Source organism: Camelus ferus, chromosome 13 (assembly GCF_009834535.1).
Source record: "Camelus ferus isolate YT-003-E chromosome 13, BCGSAC_Cfer_1.0, whole genome shotgun sequence".
In the NCBI taxonomy this organism is placed as follows: Eukaryota; Metazoa; Chordata; class Mammalia; order Artiodactyla; family Camelidae; genus Camelus; species Camelus ferus.
Genome location: NC_045708.1, coordinates 33,981,528 through 34,004,659, shown reverse-complemented (window position 1 = coordinate 34,004,659; position 23,132 = coordinate 33,981,528). Strand labels below are relative to the sequence as shown.

Here is a 23,132-nt window from a genome sequence, read left to right as displayed (position 1 = left end):
TGAAAGTGCCAGAGGGGCCATAGGCTTCCCAGAATCCTGGCCCTATTAACAGCTGATGGCCAAGGCCACAGTGTCCCCTGTATTTGATAAGCCCAAGCCCTCCTTTGCCGGCCTGGGCTGCCCAGGGCCCTTCCTCACTCCCCTCTGCCTAGGAGCTGGGGGTCTTCTGGGAGAGCCCGAGCTGGAGAAGTGGAGTACAGGCAAGCAGAGAGAGCTGGTGACTGCTGGAGTTAATGTACATTTATTCAATTGACACCGATGGGGGTAGGGGGAGACAGGTTTTTCTTTTCTTCCACACGAACCATCAGACGATTTCACAGAGTCTCCCCAAGCGGAGAAGTCTAAATCAATGCACACCCAGGACAGAGAACGCAGATAGCAGCCCGCTGTACAGATATTTACACATAATTACAGGACCCCCTGCCACAGGATGTGCCCTGGCCCACCCCACCCCCACCTTTCCAGTCCCTGACCCAGACCCTCCTCTCCCACCCCGACCTCATTGCCTTTAGCTACAATAAATATCCCAGGGCCTGGGACAGAGCAGACCCCTGAGAGGGCTGCAGGCCCTGGATGGCTGGACCCAGCCGGCCACGGGGAAGGGGGAAAGTTCCTTCAAAAGTACCCAACACAAAAGAGGAAGGATTTTCCTCAAAGGACTGGGATCCCGGGTTTGCGAAGGGATTGTGGAGACCCCTTGCTTCACCTCTCCGTTCAGCTTCGTTTGTGTAGACACTGCTTTAGGCTTCCAAGAGAACGAACTTCCTTGGAGAAAAGCGGGGGCGGGGGTGAATTTTTCTTTTAAGCAAAAGCAGATAATAGGTGTCTTTAAATTAAAATATTGTAAATCAGGGCCTCAAAGTTGGAGAAGGAGTGAGGGAGAGGCAGAAAGGGAGACCTCTGCGCATTTGGTGTTTCTGGCGGGATCTGCAGGGCCTGGGCAGGCATCTCTCCGAGAAAGCATTCTTCCGGGGAGGCTGCCGACAGGCGCAGAGACTGGGAAAAAGCGAAGACTTCCCCCTCCCCCTTTTACTGCTCAAACTGGAATTGGATCATGGCTTGCGACCTCGTCCCACAGAGCAGGGCCTCTCCCTGAGCGATGGAGCCCGCTTCGTCCCAACTATCGGAGAGATTCTAAGCTTGGAGTCTGAAGTGCCAAGTCACGCGCGCCGGCCCAAAATCTGGAGACTCTTCATAAATAGACTCCCGGAGCTCCGCCGGGACCGCAGGAGCTCCCAGGAGAGACTGAGGAGTGCGGGCTTAAGTGGCCCAGAACCCGACAAGGTCAGAAGTGGCAACCACTGAGGCCAGCAACTTTGCCGGCAAACGGGGGCCCTGAGGACAGGAGCGCGTCCCCGTGGTGCGAGAGGCGGATGTGGCCGGCCACTGGAGCCAGGGCCGGAGCAGTCAGCATGGCCAAGACCTGGGTTTGACCCCCAGGACCCGCGGCCGCTGAGAAAGGCGATCCTGGGGAGCCCTCGCCTCCGCCCGGGGGTGCTGCCCCGCCGCCACCGTGGCCCATTATGTGGTCTATAGAGAAGGAAGGCCTCTGCCCGGCCGCGGCGCCCCCGCTGCCTGCACCGCCGCCCGCGTCCGTCTTGAGGCCCTGGCGCAGGAGTGCTGTGCCTGCTGCGGGAGGGCTCAGGGAAGCGGGGTAGAAGGCTTTGGCGCAGCCTAGCTCCGCGCCCAGAAAGGCGGGCAGGCCTGCGGGGCCAGGGCCTGACCCTGTGCCCGGAGCAGGCGCAGGGGCCGGAGCCGAGGCTGCGCCCGCGAAAACCGAGGCCGTCGGAGGTCCGGGTGGAGGCGCTGCGCCACGACCTGGGGGTACCGATAGCTGGCAAGGTGCGGCGGCCGCGGCAAAAGCGAAGGCGTGCGGGTGTGGGATGCGCGTGTGGGGCCGGGCCCGGCGGGGGTGCGCTGTAGGCCGGGAGCGCTAACCCGTAGCCGTAGCCGTAGGCGCCGTAAGCCGCGAAGCCCGGCAGAAAGGCGCCCGGGTCCCCCGCCGCCGCAGCCCCGCCGCGCAATAGCAGCTCGGGGTGAGGGTGCGTGTGTGGATGCGGCGGCGGCAGCGGCTGCCGCTTGAAGCGCTTGCGGCGCCGCAGGAAGCTGCCGTTGTCGAACATGTCGGCCGACTCCGGGTCGAGCGTCCAGTAGTTGCCCTTGCCCGGGTTGCCTGGCTCTCGGGGAATCTTGACGAAGCAGTCGTTGAGCGATAGGTTGTGGCGGATGCTGTTCTGCCAGGCGGGGAATTTCTCCCGGTAGTAAGGGAAGCGGCCACTGATGAACTCGCAGATCTCGCTCAGCGTCAGGCGCTTCTTGGGGCTCTGCAGGATGGCCATGGTGATGAGCGCGATGTACGAGTAGGGCGGCTTCACCAGCGGGCTCCGCGTCGCCGCGCCCCCCGACGGCGGCCCCGGCCCGGGCCCCGCCGCGCCGCGAGCCGCCGCAGCGCCTGGCCCAGGGCTTCCCGCTGCGGCCGCCGCCCCACGGGGCGCTAGAGCTCGGGGCTCGCCGTCTGAGCACCCGCCGGACTCCTCCTCGTCCTCAGCGGCGTCTGCCTCGGCTTCCTCCGGTGGAGGCTCGGGGCCGAGAGGGAGCACGTCCCGGGGGGCGCGGGGCCCGGAGCGGGCAGGGAGCTCCCCCCCACCGATGCCGCCGCCCACCACGTCTATATCTGCGTCGGCCTCGGACAGGGCGGCCGGGGAGCTCTCGGAGGACATGATCTCGCAGCAGCAGCTGCCCAGGGTCATGGTGCCGCCACCGCCGCCGCCGCTCTCCGGCTCCGCTCCGTTCGCGGCTCCGGCTCCGCCGCGCTGCCTCTGGGGCGAGTGTGTTTTGCGCGCGGGCGGGGAGGGGGCGGGGGACTGAGGCGGGCAGGGAGGGGTGTACCCCAGCTCCGCAGCGCCCCCTCGTGGCCCACTCGGCCGCTCTCACCTCTCAGTGAGCACCCGACTGGCAGCTCTCATCGCTTCCCCGGGAGCCCGAGTCCGGGCCCGCTCCTAGGGCGCGGGCGGAAGGAGCTGAGGCCTCCCTTTACCCTGCGGGTCTTGGCCCCCAGTTCCCCCACGGGGTGGGGGTGGGGGGTCGAGGGATTAGCCCCTCCCGCCTGGCGGCAGCCAAAGGCGGAAGAGCGCGAGCCCGGGGCGGAGCTCCTTGAGCGGGGCGGGGCGGGCGGAGTGCCTCGGCGGCGGGGCCCGGCGGGAACAAACAGCCGCCGCCGCGGGAGCGCGGCTCGGGTGGCCGGAGGCGGGTCCTTCTCTTCCCCGCAGACTCCTCAAACTTTCAGTTCCCAGGAGCCGCTGCCCTCAGTGCGCTCAGCCCTGGATGTTAAGGTTCACGGGGACGCCAGCAGGAGCCCGGAGCAGTAGCGAGAGTCCCCACCCATTATCTCCCCAAGGCAGTGCCCGGGCCACCAAGGCCGAAGCGCAGTTGGCGCGCCAGCGGAGCCTGAGACGCCGGGACCGACGCCGCCGGAGTGGGGCCTGCCGGAGCCGGAGTGGCTTCCGGACCAAGAGGAGACGCACTTGAGTGATCGCGAGGAGCAAACTTGGCGTTCTCAGCCTCGGTCTTCGGAGAGGTGAGAGATTCCGGCTGCGCCCCTCTCCTCCCCTCCAAGGCCAGGACCCAGCCACCCATCCCTTTGCCTCGCCGCAGGACTCCAGATGTGGGAATGTGTGCGGGGAGACCCAAGGAGCGCGCCGCCTGCCCGTAGCCCGCTTCCCCAAGCTTCTTTGGGGCGCTTTGATCGCATTTCGGGAGCGCGGACCCGTCCATCTCTCTTCAGTTTGCCTGTATCCGACCTTTTTCTGTCTCGGTATCCGTTTGTCTAACTCAGGCTCTGTGATTCTGTGTTTCTCTCACCCTCGGTGAATCTCTGCTTCTATTTCCTACGGAAACCCTTTATTTGTTTGGATGTTTGTTCGTGAATCTGAGAATTCCTCACTCAGTTTCTCCGTTTCTCCCACCACCAGTCGCACGGCAGGGCCCCCACCCTTTTCTGGCTGGACTTGTAGGCTCTACAGACAGCAGGACCCCCACGGAGACCTCCCTCAATGAAACCTGACCTCAGACGCAAGCCAGTGTTGCCTTCATCTTTCAGGATCCTGTGCACACAGTGTTGGTCCTGTGCCCTTTTTTCTTACCAGCTGGGTTCCTGCCCATGCCGTTAGGCCTCCTTCTCCCCTGGCCTCCCTCCAGGAACCCAGCAACTAGTAGCTCCAGCTCAGACTGGGTCCATCGCAACCTCTGGGGGTGACAGAGGAAATGGGCACTGGAATTGGGCAAGTACTGAGCGGATGGATGGGCTGATGCCCCAACAGCGCCCCGCAGTGGTCAAAGGTCTGGTATGCGAGGCCCGAGACCCAGCTGCGCTCAGCTGTCACAGGCTGTAGGACAGTCAGCAAGTTACTTCCCTTGTCAGCCTCAGTTTCCTGCTCTGAATAGTAGTTGAGCAAAGACCCTGAAGCCGGGCTGCTGGGATCCCAGTCCTGGCTTCACCACTTACCTACTTTGTAATATCTTTCTATAACTCTTTGCGCCTCTGTTTCTTCCTCTGTAAAAGTGAGGTTAAAAGCATCCATGTCATAAGTAATGTGTAAAAGTAGCCATATTACTATAGACTACTTACAAAGAGGATATTGAGGGCACTTTGCTGACTCCTGGGGAGAGAGAAAGGGGTTGGGGGTAGTGTAGTCTTTCACCAGGATCTCAAACCCTGGTCTAGCCTTCGGCTGGGTTACTGCTGCTGTCTAATCCTCTCCAGTCACTGTGCTGAGTAGGTCCCCTGTAGCTAAATGCTGGGAGCGGGCCGGAGGGGATTTGTAGCCCCTGTAGGCTACATCTCAGCAGGGCATGTGAGGGTGGATGAAATCTCCCTTTTGTCCAACAGCACCCTCCAACCTAGTGTATTCCACAGGTTGGGCAACAGACACCCAGAGTGGAGGAGCAGGGAATCACCTAGTCTTCTGCAACATGACAGAGCAGGGCCAGGTGCAACTCTTGTCACGGAATTCTCATGAAAGGTTCTGCATCCTCCCCAGCCATCTAGCTAAGAGCAGAAAGAGTGGAAGGCAGGTCTGGATATTCATATCCTATGAGAGCAAGTCTGCTGCCCCCCACCTCTTCTGGGACCTCAGACCAAGGGGATCCCCCAAGTGTGCTGAGTCTGCATAAGTAGACTGTCCTTGGGAGAAAAAGAGGTCCAGTCCTCAAACCATGGCCAGGAAATTAGACAGGGACCAGTGGCCCTGGAATCAGAATTTCCAGATGATAGGACCCTCCAGGAAAAAAGGAAAAAAGGCCTTGGAGAGAAATATTTTGCATGAGTCCAAATAGACTCACACTTCCAGGGTTGCTGAATTTAGCATATTTATTTTATCTGGCAAACCTGTGCCTACACCAAGCTTGCTAATTACTACATGGAGCTCTCTCTGACACTCGCAGACACCCCACATCATCCACCACACACACCCCAGCTCCAACCCAGCTCGGCTCTGCTAATGTGTAAGTAAATGGAGAGAAAACAGCATTGGCATCATTTCAGCTCCATCTCACTTTCTGAATGTCTTCATTTTTAAAATGGCAAATGTGAACCAGTAGCTTCTTTCCTTTCCAGCACTCTCCTGGTTCCCCAGGCTAAAGCCCCCTGCCCAAGCTCAGGGTAAGACTGACTGAGGCATTTACTGACCAAATATCCTGGTTCTAATGCTCCAGAAAAGACTCTATGGAGCAACTGCAGCCACCCCCCCCCCACCTCTGCTTGGCCCTGCTGCACACTCTGTGCTCCTGAGACCCAGGTCAAGGGAAGGGGATTACGCCCCCTCCAGCCCTGCTTACATGGAATTCTTAAAGAATCAACCAGATTCTTCAGAACACACACAGTTGTTCTAGGAGTGGAAACTGAGGCCCAGGAGATCATGTGACTTGCTAGGCTTCTGAAGGGCCCTGGGTTGGGCTGGACCCATGTGTACAGACTCCCAGCCTAGGACTCCTGTTTACCAAATAACTCTGCTTAACCCCTGATGGAGCTCCACTCTTGCCTGTGGGAGAAGTGTTTCTGGGAGCCTCTCACCCATCCCAAGACTCTGGGCAAATTTGATTTTTAACAATGCCAGGAGTAGAAGCACTAAGGCTAGGAGAAGGGCATCCCACATTCGGGATTCGTTTAGTTTCCTGCCATTCTCCCATGGCTCCAGTCTTTCCTGACTGTAGGCTCAGCCTCTTTGACGTCTTCGGGTCTTGTCTGCCACTCCCCTCCATGAAAAAGTGGATGCTCCCCCGGAAGCCTGGGCTCTAGCACCCATGCCTGCAGCCTCCAAGATGCAGAAGGTGACAGACTGCGGGTCTTGGTTATAGTGTCACTGGTAGTTCCCGGCCTCCCTCTTCCTCTGTCTCACTATTTAGCCACCTCCCTCGATCAACCCAGAAACGATTGGGATGAAGCACTGGGGGGGGGGGGGGGGGGACGTGTTTAGGGGTTTCCCCCTCCAAAATGTTCGGAGCACCGGGGAGAAGTCGGTTCGTGTTTATTGTGATGTGTTGCTACCGATGGCGCCCCTTCCCTTATGGCTCCTCCCTTCCCTTCTGGTCCCTGTCGACGTGCTGTTCTCCCTGGCTTGCGGGAAAGGAGGGCTCTCGGATAATTGTAAGAATATAATTAAGTCAATCGAGAACCGGCCAAGAGTGGCGCTGAGCTAGCTAGAGGCAGGGTTGCGGCACGAAGGTCTTCCGCGGCCTTTCCACGGTTCCAGCCCGGTGAGCGCAGAGGTCCGCCCCCGGTGCAGCCCGGCTGCAAAGTGCCGCCTGAGGACCCCGCGCCTGCACACGTCTCTAGTTTATTCACAAACCCAGCCAGCCTCGGGAAAGAGGCGGCACCCGCGCAGCCACCCCCTTTTCCAGCCCCTCCACGGGGCCGCAGCTCTGGAGCGAAATGGTTGTTTGGCCGCAGTGGGTCCATCTCCCGACCCCTTTTTCCTCCAGATCTTCGCCTGCTCAAGAGCGATCGGCTCCGTTGGCCCCGGGTGGGAGGAGGGAGACTCCAGATCTTGTGACCTGCAGGAGCGATGCGGCGGGGCTCCCCACACGCGGGAGCAGGACTCGGGGTTAAGAGTTCAGGGAGACGCTGGCCTCTCTGCAAGCACAGAAATGGCAGGGCCTCCGGTGCGTCCACTTTCAACTTGAGCCCACCTGCCCAGCCCAGGCACCGGCTCAGGGGTCAGCGCCTCTACACCTCGGGTAACTTACACCTCTCGGAGGAAATGTCTTTCTCCCCTTCCCGTGTGCATGGCCACTGCCCCAGGGCTACGTGGTGGGGACTCGCAGGAGCACCCTCGAGCGCCTTCACTGCGCAGTGGCCGGACCAGGGCGCTGCGAAGCCTGTGCACTCTTGTTCGTTCGCGGGAAGAGGGTTGCAGGTTCAGGAGAAGGTGGAAATAGTTCCGCTCCCACAAGCACCCGACCTGGGACGCCGGCTTTCTCAGCAACTGCGGTAAGGCAGGCCCCATGCGCTTATGAGATGTGCCGCTGGGGCAGGGGAGTTGGGGGCGCTTCCAGGTGTGTCGGGACGTGGGCCTCAGGTCTAAATGCTCTCCTAAGTACGTCCTGGTTCCTGGCCCACGCGAGTGTTTCTGCGCCTCCGGGCCACGGTGGCTGTGTGCCCGAGTACGTCCCTGAGCGACCGGCGCCCTTGCGGGGTCCTCCCCTCCCGACCGCACATCTGTGCAGGGGACAGCCCTGGAAGGCTCGCCAGCCAGGACCACAGCTTCACCTCACGGCCTGATAGGGCGCGACCTGTTCGGGGATTCCAGACCCGCTCCGGGCCGCGGCGTGACCCCGGCGGGGAAGGAGGATGTGAGTGTGTGAGCCTGGGCAGAGGACTGCGCCGTGGCGTGAGAGGGAGGAGGGGTTACAGGAGCCTCTTGTGGAGAAGCTGGAAAGACTAACGGCGCTGCCTCCTTCCTACCAATTCCGCGCAGCTTGCTGGGGCAGCAGTGCCTCAGGAACGGGACGGCCTTCCACTGCCCTAAATTGGAGCCAGAGGTGCAGAACCGTGTGAACCTGGTCCCCTACGCTACACATACGCGCGCGCGCGCGCGCATTTAGCCTTTCGGAGCCCCAGGCAGGGTAACTGGTGAGGCCATAAGTCCCCGCTCAGGCGAGGAAACACTGCCATCGCCTGAGCCCTCTGCAGCTGCTGCGGAGCCGCGTAAGCCCCACCAAAGTGGAGCGAGGGGACCACGGGAGTCCCGTCCCTGCCGCGAAGACGCTGGTGACGGATTCTTGGGAAACAGCGACCCCTGGAGGAGCCGCGAAACCACACGAAGAGGCAGGAACGGGATGACTAGGTCGGGGACCAAAGTGTCCCTTCCCCAACCCACTCCTTTGAAAATAATCCAGAGACTCATTACCTCAGGATTCCCCTTTGTGCATACTTGCTTCCTTTCCCAGTCCGTACCCAGGCCTCAAATCCTGGCTTAGAATCCCGACTCCTCCAGAAAGGAGCCTTCTTGAAAGCCCAATTCATCTTCCCGTCTTCCTACTTTGAGCTCCTCAGAGCCTAAAGCCTGAACTCGACTCTAGAGCTAACAGCACTAGCAACCTGCTTTCTGCCTCCCTTTCTCCAAAGAGACCATTGGTCCATCCACTCCACCCATCCTTTGCATTCCATGCTGGATGTGTTCTCCAACCACCTGCATCCCTGCCACTACCAGTAAAGAATGAAGTCATTTATTCCAAAATTGGACTGTAGGTTTTCAAAGTTAGTTTCAAAGATGGGTAAATTAAGACCCAGACCGAGGACTGACTTCCCCAAGGTCACACAGCAAATTGATTGCAGAGGTGGAACTAGATCCCAGACTCCCATTTCCCAGCCCAGAGCATTCTCCCTTTTGCCTGCATGGCGAGGGGAAATGCAAGAAGGAACGTGTGTGTCTGTGTGTCTGTGTGTGTGTGTGTTGGGGCAGGGATGAGGAGTCTGCTCCAGGATGGGGCAGTAAGGAAGGACGGCAGGGCAAAGTTGCCCCGGGAGGTCAGACTCTTCCTTCCCCCCAGCACTCACCCAAATCAAGCTACTCTGAAAGGCTCCAAATTTCATGGGGTTGGCTGAGTGTTTTATACTGGGGCTGGGAACAGCTTCAATTCAGGCAAATACCACCCTCTCCTCTGCCCTGGAAAGGGAGAGGGAGACTGTTAATACATACGCACAGGGTGCAGCTGAGACCTCAGATCAGCAGGAGCAAGCCACTGGTGCCTGCAGTTAGAAAGTTAGAGGAGAAGCTGGGAGGGTGATTTGCATATAATTTGTATGCGGCTCCAGTGATACATGTCCAGCAGCCTGAGACCTTCTCAGAGGGGCTTTCCTTCTGCAAGACGTGTGCTTCTTTGCACAGACTACCAGGCAGACTGGCCCCTGCCTCCTTGTCCAGCCTTGTCTCCAACCCTTGTGCTGTATTCACACCTGATTTACTTTTTCTTACCTCTTCACCTTTGCATGCAGTTCACTCCTGCCTGGCTCACTCCTAATCCTGTGTCCATTTCAAATGTCAAGCTCTATGAGCTGCCTCCCCCAACAGCATCCCACACTGGTCAGGCTGTGGAGGGGCCCTGCCTCTGGGCAACAAAAGCACTAATTCCCTCTCTTGTCATGATTTGTTTCCTAGTCTGCCACCCTCTGGAGACTGTGAGCTCCTTGAGAACAGGCATTATGTTGTCTTCATCATCACTGTGCCTCTTCTACAAAGTGAGGATAATAGTTGTACCTACCTCACTGAGTGGTTGTGAGATCAAATGAGAATGCATATCAGGCACTTAGCCCAGTGCCTGAAACTTTGAAAGAAGCTCAGTAAGTGCTCCCCACCATGATAACCATCATTATTAAACACTCTACCTCCTGCCAGGCATGAAATCCAACACATAGTAGGTACTCAATTAATGTTAGATATGTGGATACGTGAATGAATGAATGAATGAATGATATGACTTATTTCTGACTCTTTCTGGGACTTCCCAGAAAGTTATCTTACAACATTCAATTAGAAATATGTGTTCTCTAAGGACAGACATTATTTCTCCCCCATCAGTCCCATCCCTGAAGGGAGGAGCACATGTTCCCACTGGAAAGAGTTTTCCATGATCCCTGATGCCAGCAGTCATTGGCTTTCTCTTTCATGCTCTCTGCCTCAGTTTCTTTCTTTTAAAATGGTTCTGACCAATCAAACCAGCCAAACCCTTCCAAAATCTTCAGGGAACTCTCCATCACTTGTAAGACAAAACTCAATCTCCTTAGCATGATGAGCTGAACATGCTCAGTCTTGGGATGTCTCACCTCTTTGTTGGGGAAAACCTCCCCTCCTGTATTCCATGTGGTCCTGATGAGACTGTTTAATCTCTGCGCCCCTCACACTTACCTCCAGGAGCCGCCAGGCAACCTGGCTAGATCAAACATAGCATTGTGAGTCCAAAGCCAAGTGATAGGTCTAAGCAGGAGTAAGTGACCTAAGCTGAGCCAATCACTCCTATAAGATTTGATATAAGGACTCCGGGGCTCTGGGAGGGTGCTTCTCCTTTTGGGTCAGAAGATCAGCGCATAGGTTTCACTGCCAGCAGCCAGCCTTCCTGCCATGTGGAGAGAGCTGTTGGACATCAGTGCCCACCCACAGGAAAAAAAAAAAAAACACCCTAAGGAGACAAAGCCTTAGTAACAGTGTCAAGTCCTCTGGCTCTGCCTGAAACTGGAACCCTTAGACTTCCCAGACATTCTAAAGATATTCCCCTTTTTGTTTAAGGTAGGTTGAATTGAATTTCTGCTAGTTTGAGTTTAGCTTCACAAACAGCAGAGCCACAGGGGAGAAGGATCCTGGATTCCTGAGATCACAGAGGAGCCGTACCATCCTGAACTGCCTGCACAGACTTTCATGTGAAAAGGAAATAAACTTCAGTCTTGGTTAAGCCACTCTCGTGGAATTTTCTTTGGTGGCGGGGGAGTCTGTTACTCACAACTAAACTTAACCTTAATTAATACAGGGAATACAGGGAGGGATGGGGCAGGGTCCCATAGACACAAAGGACTGGTCTGGGATTGTCAGCCTGGAGAATTAAGGGCTCAGGGTTCACACAGCCTCCATCTTCAAATCTCTACAGGGCTGACCTGGAGCAGAGAGAGACCAAGGCAAAAGGGAGCCTGAGATTTGTAAAGAGACTGGACTTCTGTGAGTCTAGGGAAGGAAAAGGGTCCAACAGGGCTGTCCCTCAGAGATGCAATAGTCTACTTTAATGGTAGTGAGCTCCCCATCACTGGAAATGCATGAGTAGAGGGTAGATAATCACTGGGCAGGAGTCGTAGTGGCATTTAGGTGCAGCAGAAAGAGTACAGGTCTTAGAGCTAGGTTTAAACTATGTTCTCACCACTTATTAGTCTGAGACTGATAATCTCTCTAAGCCTCTGTTTTCTCATTTGTAAAGTATCCTGATAGCTGTGCTGGAGACAGAGACCAAGAAAATGTCCTGGCGCCACTTCACAGGGGCTTCTGAGGCCCATGCTCTATTTGGAGCCAAATATGAGTCAGGATGCTTGGTGAGATTCTTCGCTCTCCTCTCCAACCTTGACATTTTTGAGGATGCCTGATCCAACCTGCCAGGAGACTTCACCTCTCCTGCCCCACTCCCACCTGTTTGTTTATGAAATTGGAGAGGTACGTGTGAGCAGTGCATCCTCTGTTCTGGACGGCCTGGATCCAGGGTCAGGGCTCTTAACTACTGTGCTCTGTTTATAATTCCAAATGTGGGCAATTGCCTTTCACAGCAATAATAATCATCATGTTTCTGCACAGCCCTGCCCTGCCCAGGCTCCTGCTCATCTCAGCCTAGGTTAGCCCCAAATGGTGCCACCTGCCACGTGAGCTGACATCACAGATCTGGGCTGACCCTGGGGTTCCCAGGCTACAGAGGGACTTGCTTTCAGCCAGGAGTTTGGCTCCGCCATCATCTCATGCCTCTCACAAGGGGCTCTGCTTGATCTTCCCTCCTCCACTTCCTCCCACAAAGCTGGGCTACTTAGATTTGGGGGATTCGAGGCAATAAAGTAGGAAATCTGAGGCCAGAGGGGAGCAGATCTTAGAACATGATTCTATGATCAGAAGAAAGGAGTCCTGACTGGGGCCCAGGATGAAAAGGGCAGGGGAGTGGAGATGGCAGCATCTGGCAGGAGGCCTGGAGGCTGGAACAGTGGAGGTCCAAAAAGCCAGTTCCCTCCAGCTGCCACCAATGCCCAGGATTTGGGGGCAGAAGGGAGAAGGAGTCATCACCCTGGGTGGATTGACAGCCAGAGCACAGACCCCACCCAGGGTGGAGGTGGCAAGTGCCCAGAAGCCAAAAGCCTCTGTGGGAAAGCCACTGGGGAGAAGGGCAGTGAGGTTTGAAAAGGTGAAATTCTGACCACAGTCACCAAGTGACAGAAATAAAAAAGGACAGCTGCCAAGAGAGCCAGTGTGACCACACAGGGAGGTTGGTGTCTTGATAAGGGCTGTATGGAAATGCACTTCTAGGGACTGTTCCTGCAGATATACCTGCACACATGACATGGGCACAGGTCTCATTGCAGCTGGTTTGGGAACGTCCAAAGGTGGACAACAATGGAACTGTCCATCAGTAGGGAGCTGATTAAGCAAATAAAGGCACATCTACATAAGGGAATAGTACGCTATGTAAAATAGAATAAAAAAGTTCTTCATGTATTGATTTGGAAAGAGTTCCAAGATACATTGTGGAGTGAAAAAAGTCAAGATACGAAACAGTGTGAACATTATGCTTCCAACTGTGTTTTTTTAAAGGAGGAAATAATGTATATATGTTTTGTTTTGTATATGCAAGAAAAAGACCTAGAAGGATGAATAAAAACTAGTAACTGATTCCCTGTTGGGTCAAATGGGGAACAAAAGAGGAAAAGACTTTCCACTGAATACTTTTTTATACTTTCAAAGCCAAGTAAATGTATTTCCTATTTAACAAATAAATAGTTTAAAAGAAACAATGGAATCATCCCAATAAATAAGACTGAGTCTGCAGAACCTAAGAGTAATAAAAACCATTACTATGTGCTGAGCACTTTCTCAGGGCTCCAGCCTGAAAATACGGGTGGTGGCTGTAATGTTGAAGGCAGGGACGTGACAGCCTGACCTGGTGGGTGGCTGTGAGTGTTGGCCTGCCACCCTCAGGCAGGGCAGTAGGCAGTCTGGAAGCTTGGACCCCAGACTTCCTTTCTACCTTGCCCTCCTTCTTCTCTTCTGTTCCCATCCCCCTGTCTTTGCCTCCTCTCTTGGTCCCACCTAAATTGCTTTGGAAGTTGTCCAACTTTTTCAGTCTGTCAGTCTGGACAGGAGTTGGGATATAGGAAAAGGGATTCCAGAGGAACTAGAGCAGCAGGCCCTCCCCTCCCTTCCTTCAAAACCCAAATCAGAGCTCACCTCCTCCAGGAAGCCTTTCTTGTGAAATCCATCAAGCCCCAGCCCCCTCACAACTCAGGGAGACCATCTGATGCCCAAGGTGGGCCCTGTGTCTCCCTGAAGCAGGGTCCAGGCCTCTTGTTTCTAATTCTCCTCCACCCTCTAAACCCTAAGTCCAGCCGCCGGATCAGGGGTGACTCAGGCCAAAGCCAGGCATGCCCATCCCTGGCCAGGCTGCCCAGTGCAGGATACAGTGGACAGAGAAGACACAGGCCCTGTCCTGGGAAGCCCCCAGCCAGGTGGGGCAGAATATCCTTGCCCACTGTCACAGTGTTATGATCAGTCACAAAGGCCATCCCAGGCAGAGCAGGCAGAGCACATTCTCCCTGTTTCAGAGGAGCCTGAGGCCGAGCTCAGGGTTTAGACCCAAACTGGTGAGTGACCAAGGTGACCTAATACCTCCCTCGTCTTGTCAGCATTGTGCACGCTGTATTGTCACCTGCTGATATTTGACTCTTCTGAGCAGAGCAGTATCTGATTCACCTCTGAGTCCTCAGCTGGGGTGGGGCACACAATCAGGGAGTTTGCAGAGACTTGAGAATTGCTTTGAAGGACAGAGAAAGGAAAGGCCTTTCCTAAGTGTGTGACCGGGGTCTAGATCCCAGGTTTCCTGACCCCGGCATTGCACGCTTTCTTCTGTTTCCCTCTTACAGAGTAGATCAGTTCTCTGCACCAAAGATTGTCCACCCTACCCCCATTCCAAGCCCCTCTGTAGTAGGTTAGCTACCAAGGGCTGCCAAGAAGAATGGGGGAGGATGGAAGATCTGGGAGGGCTTCCCAGGGGAGGCAGGAACTGCAGCCAGTTTTCCTCTTCTGAAATAAATAATTGGGCTCCCCATGAGCAAGTGCCTGTCAGCTGTAAGAAGCCACCCCCCAGCCCAAAATAGCATCCAAATATATCCTGGCTTGTTTCCACGGATTTCCTGCTCAAATCACGTGCATACAAGGTGGCCAATAGGTGGCGCTTTTGTCTCCGCAAAATTAATAAGAAGGGGGAGGGGACAGGAGTTTAGGGAGAGGGGAGAGAAGTGGGGAGCATCCAAGGGGGAGGAAGTGGAAAACTGAAAGAAAAAGGAAACTGGAACCTGTCACTTGGCTTGGAAAAGTAGCTTTCAAGATCAGGACTATGGGTGTGAGTTGGGGGGACACAGATGTTAGGGTGAGCTGAGGAATTTTATTGGTGTCTGAGGCTTTCCATCCACGCTTCCACCTCCACTGGCCTCTTTCTCAGAGGAAGAGAATGACTCTGGAGTCAGGCAAACCTGGAGTCTGGTTCTGAGTCAGTCACTTTGCAGCTTGACCTGGTTAAGTCACTTAACCTTTATGAGCCCCAATTCCATCATCTATAAAGTGGAGCTAATAATTCTAATAATGTGATCCTGCATTCCAGGAATAAACTGTACTTGCCTGATGGTGCATTTTTGTAATACACTACTGGCTTCAGTTTGCCGATACTTCGTGAGGAACTCTGCATCTTCTTTCGTATGTGAGAATGGCTATATTTCACATGTTCATCCCTTCTTTATCAGTTTTTGATAACATAATTAAGTAGATAAGATTGGGATGACTTCCTTTTTTTGTGTGTTCTGGAACAATTTTTATGACTAGAAAAATAGCTTCCTTGATGGTTTGACAGAATTCACAGGTAATACGGGCTAGCCTAGGTGCTCCCTAGTGGGAGCAATGGAGGAATGGTCTCTGACAGTGTTTTCTGTTTCTTTTGTACTAAGAGGTCTATTGAGATTAGTTACTCCTTAAATTAGGCAAGCCAGATCAGGATGTCTGCCAGCCAAATGCCCAGCCCTAAACTTTCAAGGTGTGCATGAGCCTGTGATTAAGTGGGAAAGTATGCAACCTCCATGTGAATAGGAGGGTTTTAGCCAATGGCTGATTGTTTCTTTATCTTTGCATATCTACTTTTCTCCACCACTGCTTCCACCAAGCCACCATCCTTTCCTATCTGGATACTGGTCACCACCCCACCCCAGAGCCCCTCTAACAGCATATTTGGGGCTATGACATTTCCTCTGAGCACAAGTTTGACTGCATTCTATGGATGTTAATATGTACTGGTCTCACCTTTATTAATTTTAAATAGTCTATAATTTTAATTTCCCTCTAACCTAAGGGTTAAGTTTTTAAATTTTCAAGTAGGTAATTAAAATGTGGGCCAAGAACATGTTCTTATACATGTGTGACTTTTGAACACTTATGAATGTGTGTTTTCATTCCAATAATAATCTTAATAATCTTAAATTTCATATACACATATTCCAGATCACTTAGATAACCTCCTATCACAAGTATCAGAGACCTGATATATAGAGTCTTCATTTCCATTTATTATCAAGTAGTGTTTCTTTAATCTTGAGATAAGGCAAAAAATGAGGTAGCCTTTATAAATAAATGCTGTGTTTGGGCCTGTTGGTGGCATGGCCTGCTACATGAAGGAATGCCTGCACTTCATTCAAAAGAAAAAAAAATGGTGGATGAATTTAGACATCACGTGGTGCAAGGCACACCAAACCCAAAGACCTGCAGTGGAGGAGTCAGGGCCACGTTCATGGTGCACGGGATTTAGTTTCAGCAAAACAATATCTTCCTTTACATTTGATTAATGTAATGAATTTGAAATTTTATTCTGAAGCTCTGAATTTATTAAAGAATTTTGTTTTATAGTGATAAAACATAAGTTTTACATAAGTGATACAAATCTAAGGAACTTATACCTGCACATACTAAATGACATTATAATAAAAATTTAAAGTCAATACTGGGGGTCCACACAATTTTCTTCCTTTAAGAGGAGACCACTTTAGCCTCTTGTATCTCACAAAATCCTCCCTCTACCTCGTACTTCTAGGAATTCCCAGGGAGGTACTTCACGCGGGCTTAGAAGCCAACCCTTTCTCCCTGTTCTTTCTCCCTGTGGCCCATTTTTTCTCCTGCCTTCTCAGATGAAGCACAGCCCTGAAAATTTCCTGAAGGAGCCTCTCTGTTGATATACTAGTCTGTGTCCCTGCTGAGGATGTCACTTTCCTAGGTACTTAATTTTCCATGTACCAGGGTGATGTTGGCCAGTTTCTTGAGCTGGAGCCAACGAGCCCTCTAACTGGCTCAGCGCTATCCTGGGCCCAAAGCCATCCTTCCAGTATTCCAAGTCCCTCTAGATCAGGAAGAAGCCTGGCCTCAGCTCACCTATAAGGATTCTTTATTCCTATAAGGAAATCAGAACCATTCCCCTGCCTTAATCCTCCAGCCAAAACTAGGTAGTACCTATGTAACTCAGGAAACAATCTCCCATTCCCTTCTTCCTCAGCCCCTCCAAAATAAAAGTCCACAAAACACAGCTTTGACTCAACCATTTCATCATCAAAGTGAACACTTAGCTTCTCATGCTAAAATAATCATCTTAATTTCAGATGTGCAAAATTTCCTCCCAAATTGACCTTGACTACAATAAAGAAATAAACCAAAAGGGAAGATTGGAATCCCGGAAGCACAGGATCCAACACAGGATAGAGATGGAGGGAATTCCAAGTAATTCTCAGGAAAACGGTGAAGGGAAATTTCAGGTCCACATCTGGGCAGCAGACATGAAGCGCAATCAGCCCAGGCTGGAGCTGGAGGACACAGGGCTCTGGGAGAGATGCCCCCAGGAAAGGAAAAACACAACAACCCAGAGTGATGACAGATTTCCTGATAAGTTTGGCCTCATGAAAAATTGTGCTATTAGAAGATACGGGAAGAAGATTTAGCCAGAGGAACAAAGAAAGCTAAGCAAATGAAAAAAATTAGGCATTGACTCCAGGAAAAATCAAAAGTTGCACCAAAGGGGAAAAAAAAAAAGAAGTGTAGTCATGGTACATTGGCAGCTTATCAGAGGACAATATTTATACAGTAATAATAATAATGCAAATGCTAAAAACTAATTTAACCAAAACTTGGTAATTTGGATGGGGATGGGAAGAGATAGAGACCTAGAGGTAAATGATCATCTACATAATAGGAAGTGAGTCATTACTGTTTTAAGAGAGAGGAGTGTAAGCATGGAAACATGGAAGTACGTTCCAAAAGAGACTTATGAACTGAAAGTAGATGCTTCTAGGGAACAAAGCAGGGGTCCTGGCAGTGGGGCAAGACACCACTAAAGACCTTTGATTGCTATTTGACTTATTAGATTATGTGATTGTTTCAATTTCAAAAAAACAAAAATTAAGTGTTAAAAATACATCTTCAGAGTAAAGATGACTTCAAGCTTTCTATAAAAATGAAGGGGGAAGTATTTACACATTTCTGAAGACTATTCAGATTATTTTCTCCAAAAGGGGGGAAGGGGAAATAATACTGAAATCTCACTTCTAGATTTTAAAAAGTGCTTGGTGTTTTTTAAAGATGGAATTGAATTAGGGCTTTTGTTTTGTTTTTTCAACAGCTCCTAAAGTGTCGAAATCACGAGGGCACTCTATGACATACAGCTTTCCAGACAATGAACTCTATAAGGGCATAAACACTCTCATATTGTGTCTGTATTGGCCTCAGAGCCCAGCACAGGGTCTGGCACACAGGAACCCTCCATGCTGTTGAGTAAAGGAAATTAAAGAGGCATTTTAAAAATAAAATCTTTCTGATTTTCCAGTTCAGTAGTGACCCTTCTAGTATTTCCGTGCAGACATTTCCCATCTCGTCCTCACTATTTCAAGATCCCAGGGACAGAGACCTGCAAGGCAGGGGCAAGAATGGAATTCAGAATTCAAGAAGTACTTCCTGGCTTCAGGAGAGTAAGAAGGGTCCTCCCCTTCACTTCTGGGGAAATTTCTTGGTTTTGGAAGGAATGTATCAAGAAATCCTGTGAAGCAGGGAGTGTTTCTGTAACACCATTTGGAGCAGAAGAAAGTTTGCATTTGGATCTCTGTGGAGCTCTACTCCTTAGAGAACTGAGGGAGGGACCTTGGCTACCTGCTGGGCCCAAGGGAGGGACAAAGGGGACCCAGTCTCCACCTCCATCTCTTTCACCTCTTTCAGCTCTTTTGCAGATCACTCAGAGGACTGCAAGTGAGAATGGATAAGAAGGTGCCAACATACTGTCAACCCAATAATTATTCAGTATGTCAGGCACAATTTTAGACACTAGGGATTCATTCAGTCAGTCAACAAATATTAGGTGAAGGGCTGCTATGCATCCAGCAAATTAGACCTGTCTCTTGCTCAAAGGGGTTAATAGCTGGGGGGGGGGGGGCAGTCTATCCAGGACCTTTCATACCAGGCTGTGCATACCTACTGCCCTACCTCCAAAGAGGGCCTTCCCTGCCTTCTCAGATTCCCTGGATCTTTTTCCTCTGTGAGCTGCCTACTCTCCACTCTCACCCTCCATCACTGCCCCAGAGCTTTAAACTCTTGTATGTAAAAGAGGTGCCTCAGGCATGTCCAACATGCAAATCACGCTCAGCCTGGGCTCAGGCATACTGATCCCCTCCCATCCCAGCCTTGCCCACACCTAATCCAGGCCCTACCAGACTGAAAACCCTGGGGCAAAGGAGCTTGGAAAAGCCCGATGCTTAGCCTTTGGGTCAGCACCAGAGAGCATGATAGGGTCAAAGACCAACTCCCTCCCTCTTGACACAACCTCCAAGTCTCTGCTCAGTGCTGCCCTGTCCTTGGTGCTGGGGACAGTCATGAATCAGGTGGAACATCTGCTGCCCCAGCTCCTAATCCAGTAGGGGAGGTAAAACAGGGCCATAGCTGATGGGGCAGAGTCCAGCTCCAGTTCAGCAGGGCATGTATAGTTCTGCAGCCTGGTCTCACTCTTTAAGGTAGGGAGTTTTAGCCTTTTAAACGAGCCCCAGCCTTAGCCCAGTGCCTTTCCTCCAGAATACTGTGCAAACTAATCACGTGGGAATTTTGTTTAAACACGTAATTGGATGATTCAACCTGAGGCAGAGCCTGAGAATCTGCATTTCCAGCAAGCGCCCAGGTCCCTGTACCACACTTTGAGTGGAAGGCACTAGAGCTTTTGTCTCATTTCTCTGAAGGCTGATTGGTAATGTCTCTTCCCCACTGATCCATAAATTCCTTAAGGCAGGAATCTTGCCCATTTGTTTAGTGATGTATTCCTGTGCTTGGAACATTCAGTCAGGGCTTGCTGGAGAAGTGGATGCTCCCTGATCCACGGGAGCAGGGAATAATCCCTCAGAACACACAAACCCACTAGCCAAATACACTCACGTGCACGCCCCGTCTCATCTCTGCCAGCCTCTGGGATGCAGCAGGTGATGGCATTTTACCAGGCCTACTATGTGCACAGCTATGGCTTAATCACATCCTAATCCTACTTCCTGAACCTTTGCCTGATAACTCACAAGGGGGATCACCCCATATGGCTGCCCAAGATCCTGAACAAAGCTCCCCCACTATCTCCCCAGATCATTCCCCCAAGTCACCAGCCAGCACACAGAGCCCAGAGGAGGGTTTCTTCTTTTTTTTTTTTAATTAAACTAGTTTTAATTAAAAAAATAATACCCTAGTAAGTCCTAATTTTTTCCAGATGGTGGGGCAGCCCACTAACTCCCCTTTCAGTCAGGAACCCCTGGTGCTGATTGTCTCAGAAATGAAGAACTGTCCTCAGGGTGGGGAACAGCGCAGAAAGGTGTGTCTGTGCGGAAGAGGGGCGCTCTCCCTGTAAGAACCTGAGAACAGGCTGGTAAGTGGGGTGGGGGACACACTTGTTGGGGGAATGAAGGGAGGACAGCAAGGGAGTCATGGACCCAGGAGTCTGACCTCTAATGTGTTATAAAAACACCAAGGCAGGCTGAAGAAATAAGGAGCCAGTCGGGAGGAGGCTTGAGATGGAAGGTCTGGCTTCCAAAGGCTTGGAATTTGCCAGAAACCTGGGGTGGGGTCTCACAGGTGGTGATCCAGCTGCGGGAACATGGGACCCAAAACAGTGCTGGGGGCGGGGTAGAGGGGGAAGGGTGTACAGATGAGGGCTCACAGTGGAGGGAGAAGAAACCAGGACCTCATAAGTCGGATTGCGGGGTGGGTGGTGCGGAGAGGGTGCGTTCAGTCCGGTGGAGAGATGGTGGGAGGCGCCCCAGGGTTGGGGGACAGAGACAGACGGAACAAGTGTGCGCAGTCCATGAGGCAGAGCTGGGGAGCTCCGAGGTGCACTCCGAGCCAAGGTGGGCAGAGATGGGGGCTCCCAGTGCCCCGTCCTGGAGGAGGGGGGCCGGGCCGCTCCTGCGAGGCGGGCGGGGCGGGGCTCACAGGTAGCGCTCCAGCCCCGACGCGTAGCCGGGCGGCCGCAGGTAGGCCTCCCCGGGACCAAGCGGGCCAAGCGCGGCCGCGGGCCCCGCCAAAGCCAGCAGCGGCTCGGCGGGCAGCGGGCCGGGGCCGGGGCCAGGGCGCGTCGGCGGCAGCCCCAGGCGGTCGGGCGGCGGCGAGTAGAGCGGCGGGGAGGCGGCGGCCGCGCAGGGCGGGAAAGCAGCGTCGGGCGCGGCGCAGCAGGGCGGCTCGGGGGCACCCAGCCCCGCCAGCTCGGGCGGCAGGCTGACCAGGCTGTCGACGCTGAAGAGGCGCGCGGGCGGCGCGGGGCCCGGGGCGGCGGGGGGCGGCGGGAGCAGAGCGGGACCCGGGCCGGGCGCGTAGGGCGCGTAGGGGAAGGGCGGCGGGCCGGCGGCGGGCGCGGGCGGCGCGGTGGGGAGCGCGGGCAGCTCGGCGCGCTTGAAGCGCTTGCGGCGCCGCAGGAAGCTGCCGTTGTCGAACATGTCGGCGGCCGCCGGGTCGAGCGTCCAGTAGTTGCCCTTGCCCGGGTTGCCCGGCTCGCGGGGCACCTTGACGAAGCAGTCGTTGAGCGTGAGGTTGTGGCGGATGCTGTTCTGCCATTTGCGCGGGCTGTCGCGGTAAAAGGCGAAGCGCTCGGTGATGAAGCGGTAGATGGCGGCCAGCGTGAGACGGCGGCCCGGGGCGTGCGCCAGGGCCATGGCGATGAGCGCGATGTACGAGTAGGGCGGCTTCCCGCGCTGCAGGGGCCGCCGCCGCCGCCGGCCCGGGCCCGGAGCGGGCGCGGGCTCCGGCTCCCCGCGGCCCGCGGCCGCCTCCTCAGGCTCAGGCCCCGGCTCGGCACCGGCAAGCGGCGAAGGCGGCGGCCCCGACGGCGCGACCGAGGGCGGGGCCGGGAAGCCCGAGAAAGCGGCGGGCGGCTCCATGTCGCTGCGCCCAGTCATGGGGATGCGGCGGGATGCCCGCGCTCTCGGAGGGAGCCTGGGCAGCTAATCTTCCTTATATGGACACAGTCCCCCTCCCCCTGCCCCTCAACCAGGGGCGAGGGCTCTGAACCTTCTCCTCTGGCCAGCGCCTCCCCTCTAATTTGCCTTCCCAATCCTCCTGCAGTGCTGACAGTTCTCCCCCATCCCTATCCCCATCCCCACCTCCCACAGTTCACCCCTCCCTGGGTCACATCCCTTTGGGTCAGTCTTTCCCAGATCCAGCCTCATCTCTTCCCAAACTCCATTGGGTCAGTCCCTGGCCCTGGCCCCATCCCACTGGATTCCATTAGCCCCCCTCCCTTTCCTCTCCTCCCTCAACCTCCCCAACTTTGGGTCAATGCCAATCACAAATCCACCCATTCAGCTCACTCTCTGGGCCCCCTCCCCATTATTCTTCTCCCAGCTAAGTCCTGTCTCCAACATCTTTCTCTCCTAGACCCCTCCTCGTCCTTCCAGCCCCAGCCAGGACAGAGATGAGAGCAGCCAGGGGCCACCTTGCCAGCCCTCAGCATCCTGATGCTTTGCTGGTTGGGGAGGTGTCAGGCCCACCCTGGGACGTTAGGCAATGGAGAAGGAGGGGGCGGAAGGGGAGAGCAGGAGGTGGGCTTTGTCTCAGGGGAGGATGTTTCCTGGCTCCAGGATCAGCATCTCCTCTCTCTGCTACCCACCACCCCACAACCTTGTCCTATCTAGGCCAGCATCCTTTGAAAAAACAAAATCGTGAAGCCCAGCTAGGAGGTTTAGGAACTAGAGGAGGGACTACTTTAAATCAAGAGCCCCTAGAAAATCTGTAACTTACAGTTGCCTTTCTGGCTGCTTCTTCTCCATGCACCTTCTGTTCTGAGAAAAAGAACTCTCTTTCTCTCACATGCACATCACGCACACCGGGAAGATGCACGAAATAAAGCCTACACAGCCTCAAGTTCCAAGGAGCAGTCACTGGGTCAGAAAGAGACTCCTAAGTGCTTCCACAGACTGGAGGTCTGCTTACTGGCCCAGAAGCACCAGACTCACATCTCACTGAGGAAAGTGGGGTGTCTTAGTTTCTATTAAAACCTCGCTCTAGGAACCACCACCCACCACACCACACAGAAGAGATACAATCGCCTATTTCATGAAAACGTCACAAAGTGACAGGAAAGCTAGTCCTGGCTTGGACGGAACCAAAGAATGAAAGATCTTTGCCCCAAAGAGTTTTGTCTTGGGATAGGCAAGGTCAAAGGAGCAGGACTGGGAGTAGGTGAGGCAACTGAAGTAGCCTAAAATTAAGTGGATGCGCACTCTCAGGTTGGTGCAAGTGCAGAGTCAGCACTTGAGAGTCAACACCTCCTTAAATTTAGTGCCCCAGTTCTGGCCCTGATGTGGCATGCCC

At 53.8% G+C, this 23,132-nt stretch overlaps 3 protein-coding genes across 3 annotated transcripts in view; 1 reads left to right on the top strand and 2 right to left on the bottom strand.

Moving 5' to 3' along the window:
* Positions 1–222: 222 nt before the first annotated feature.
* On the bottom strand, positions 223–2,866 carry FOXD2 (forkhead box D2). Its single transcript, XM_032494218.1, is given in 2 exon segments — positions 223–1,882; positions 1,884–2,866. Coding segments are annotated over 2 exon segments (1,464 nt in total). The 5' UTR covers positions 2,751–2,866; the 3' UTR covers positions 223–1,285.
* A 190-nt stretch (positions 2,867–3,056) lies between these two features.
* The window catches only part of STIL (STIL centriolar assembly protein), a 129,798-nt gene continuing 109,722 nt past the window's right edge, over positions 3,057–23,132 (top strand). The window contains exon 1 of the mRNA XM_032494212.1: positions 3,057–3,577. The gene's annotated coding sequence lies outside the window, so the exon portion shown is untranslated. The remainder of the gene's footprint in view (positions 3,578–23,132) is intronic.
* On the bottom strand, positions 20,756–21,718 carry FOXE3 (forkhead box E3). Its single transcript, XM_032494219.1, has one exon. The coding sequence runs from the start codon at positions 21,716–21,718 to the stop codon at positions 20,756–20,758; it is 963 nt and encodes a 320-aa protein (XP_032350110.1).

What these genes read in the sequence shown, in the direction of transcription:
- FOXE3 (XM_032494219.1), bottom strand. Translation starts at nt 21,718, where the DNA reads ATGACTGGGCGCAGCGACATGGAGCCGCCCGCCGCTTTCTCGGGCTTC.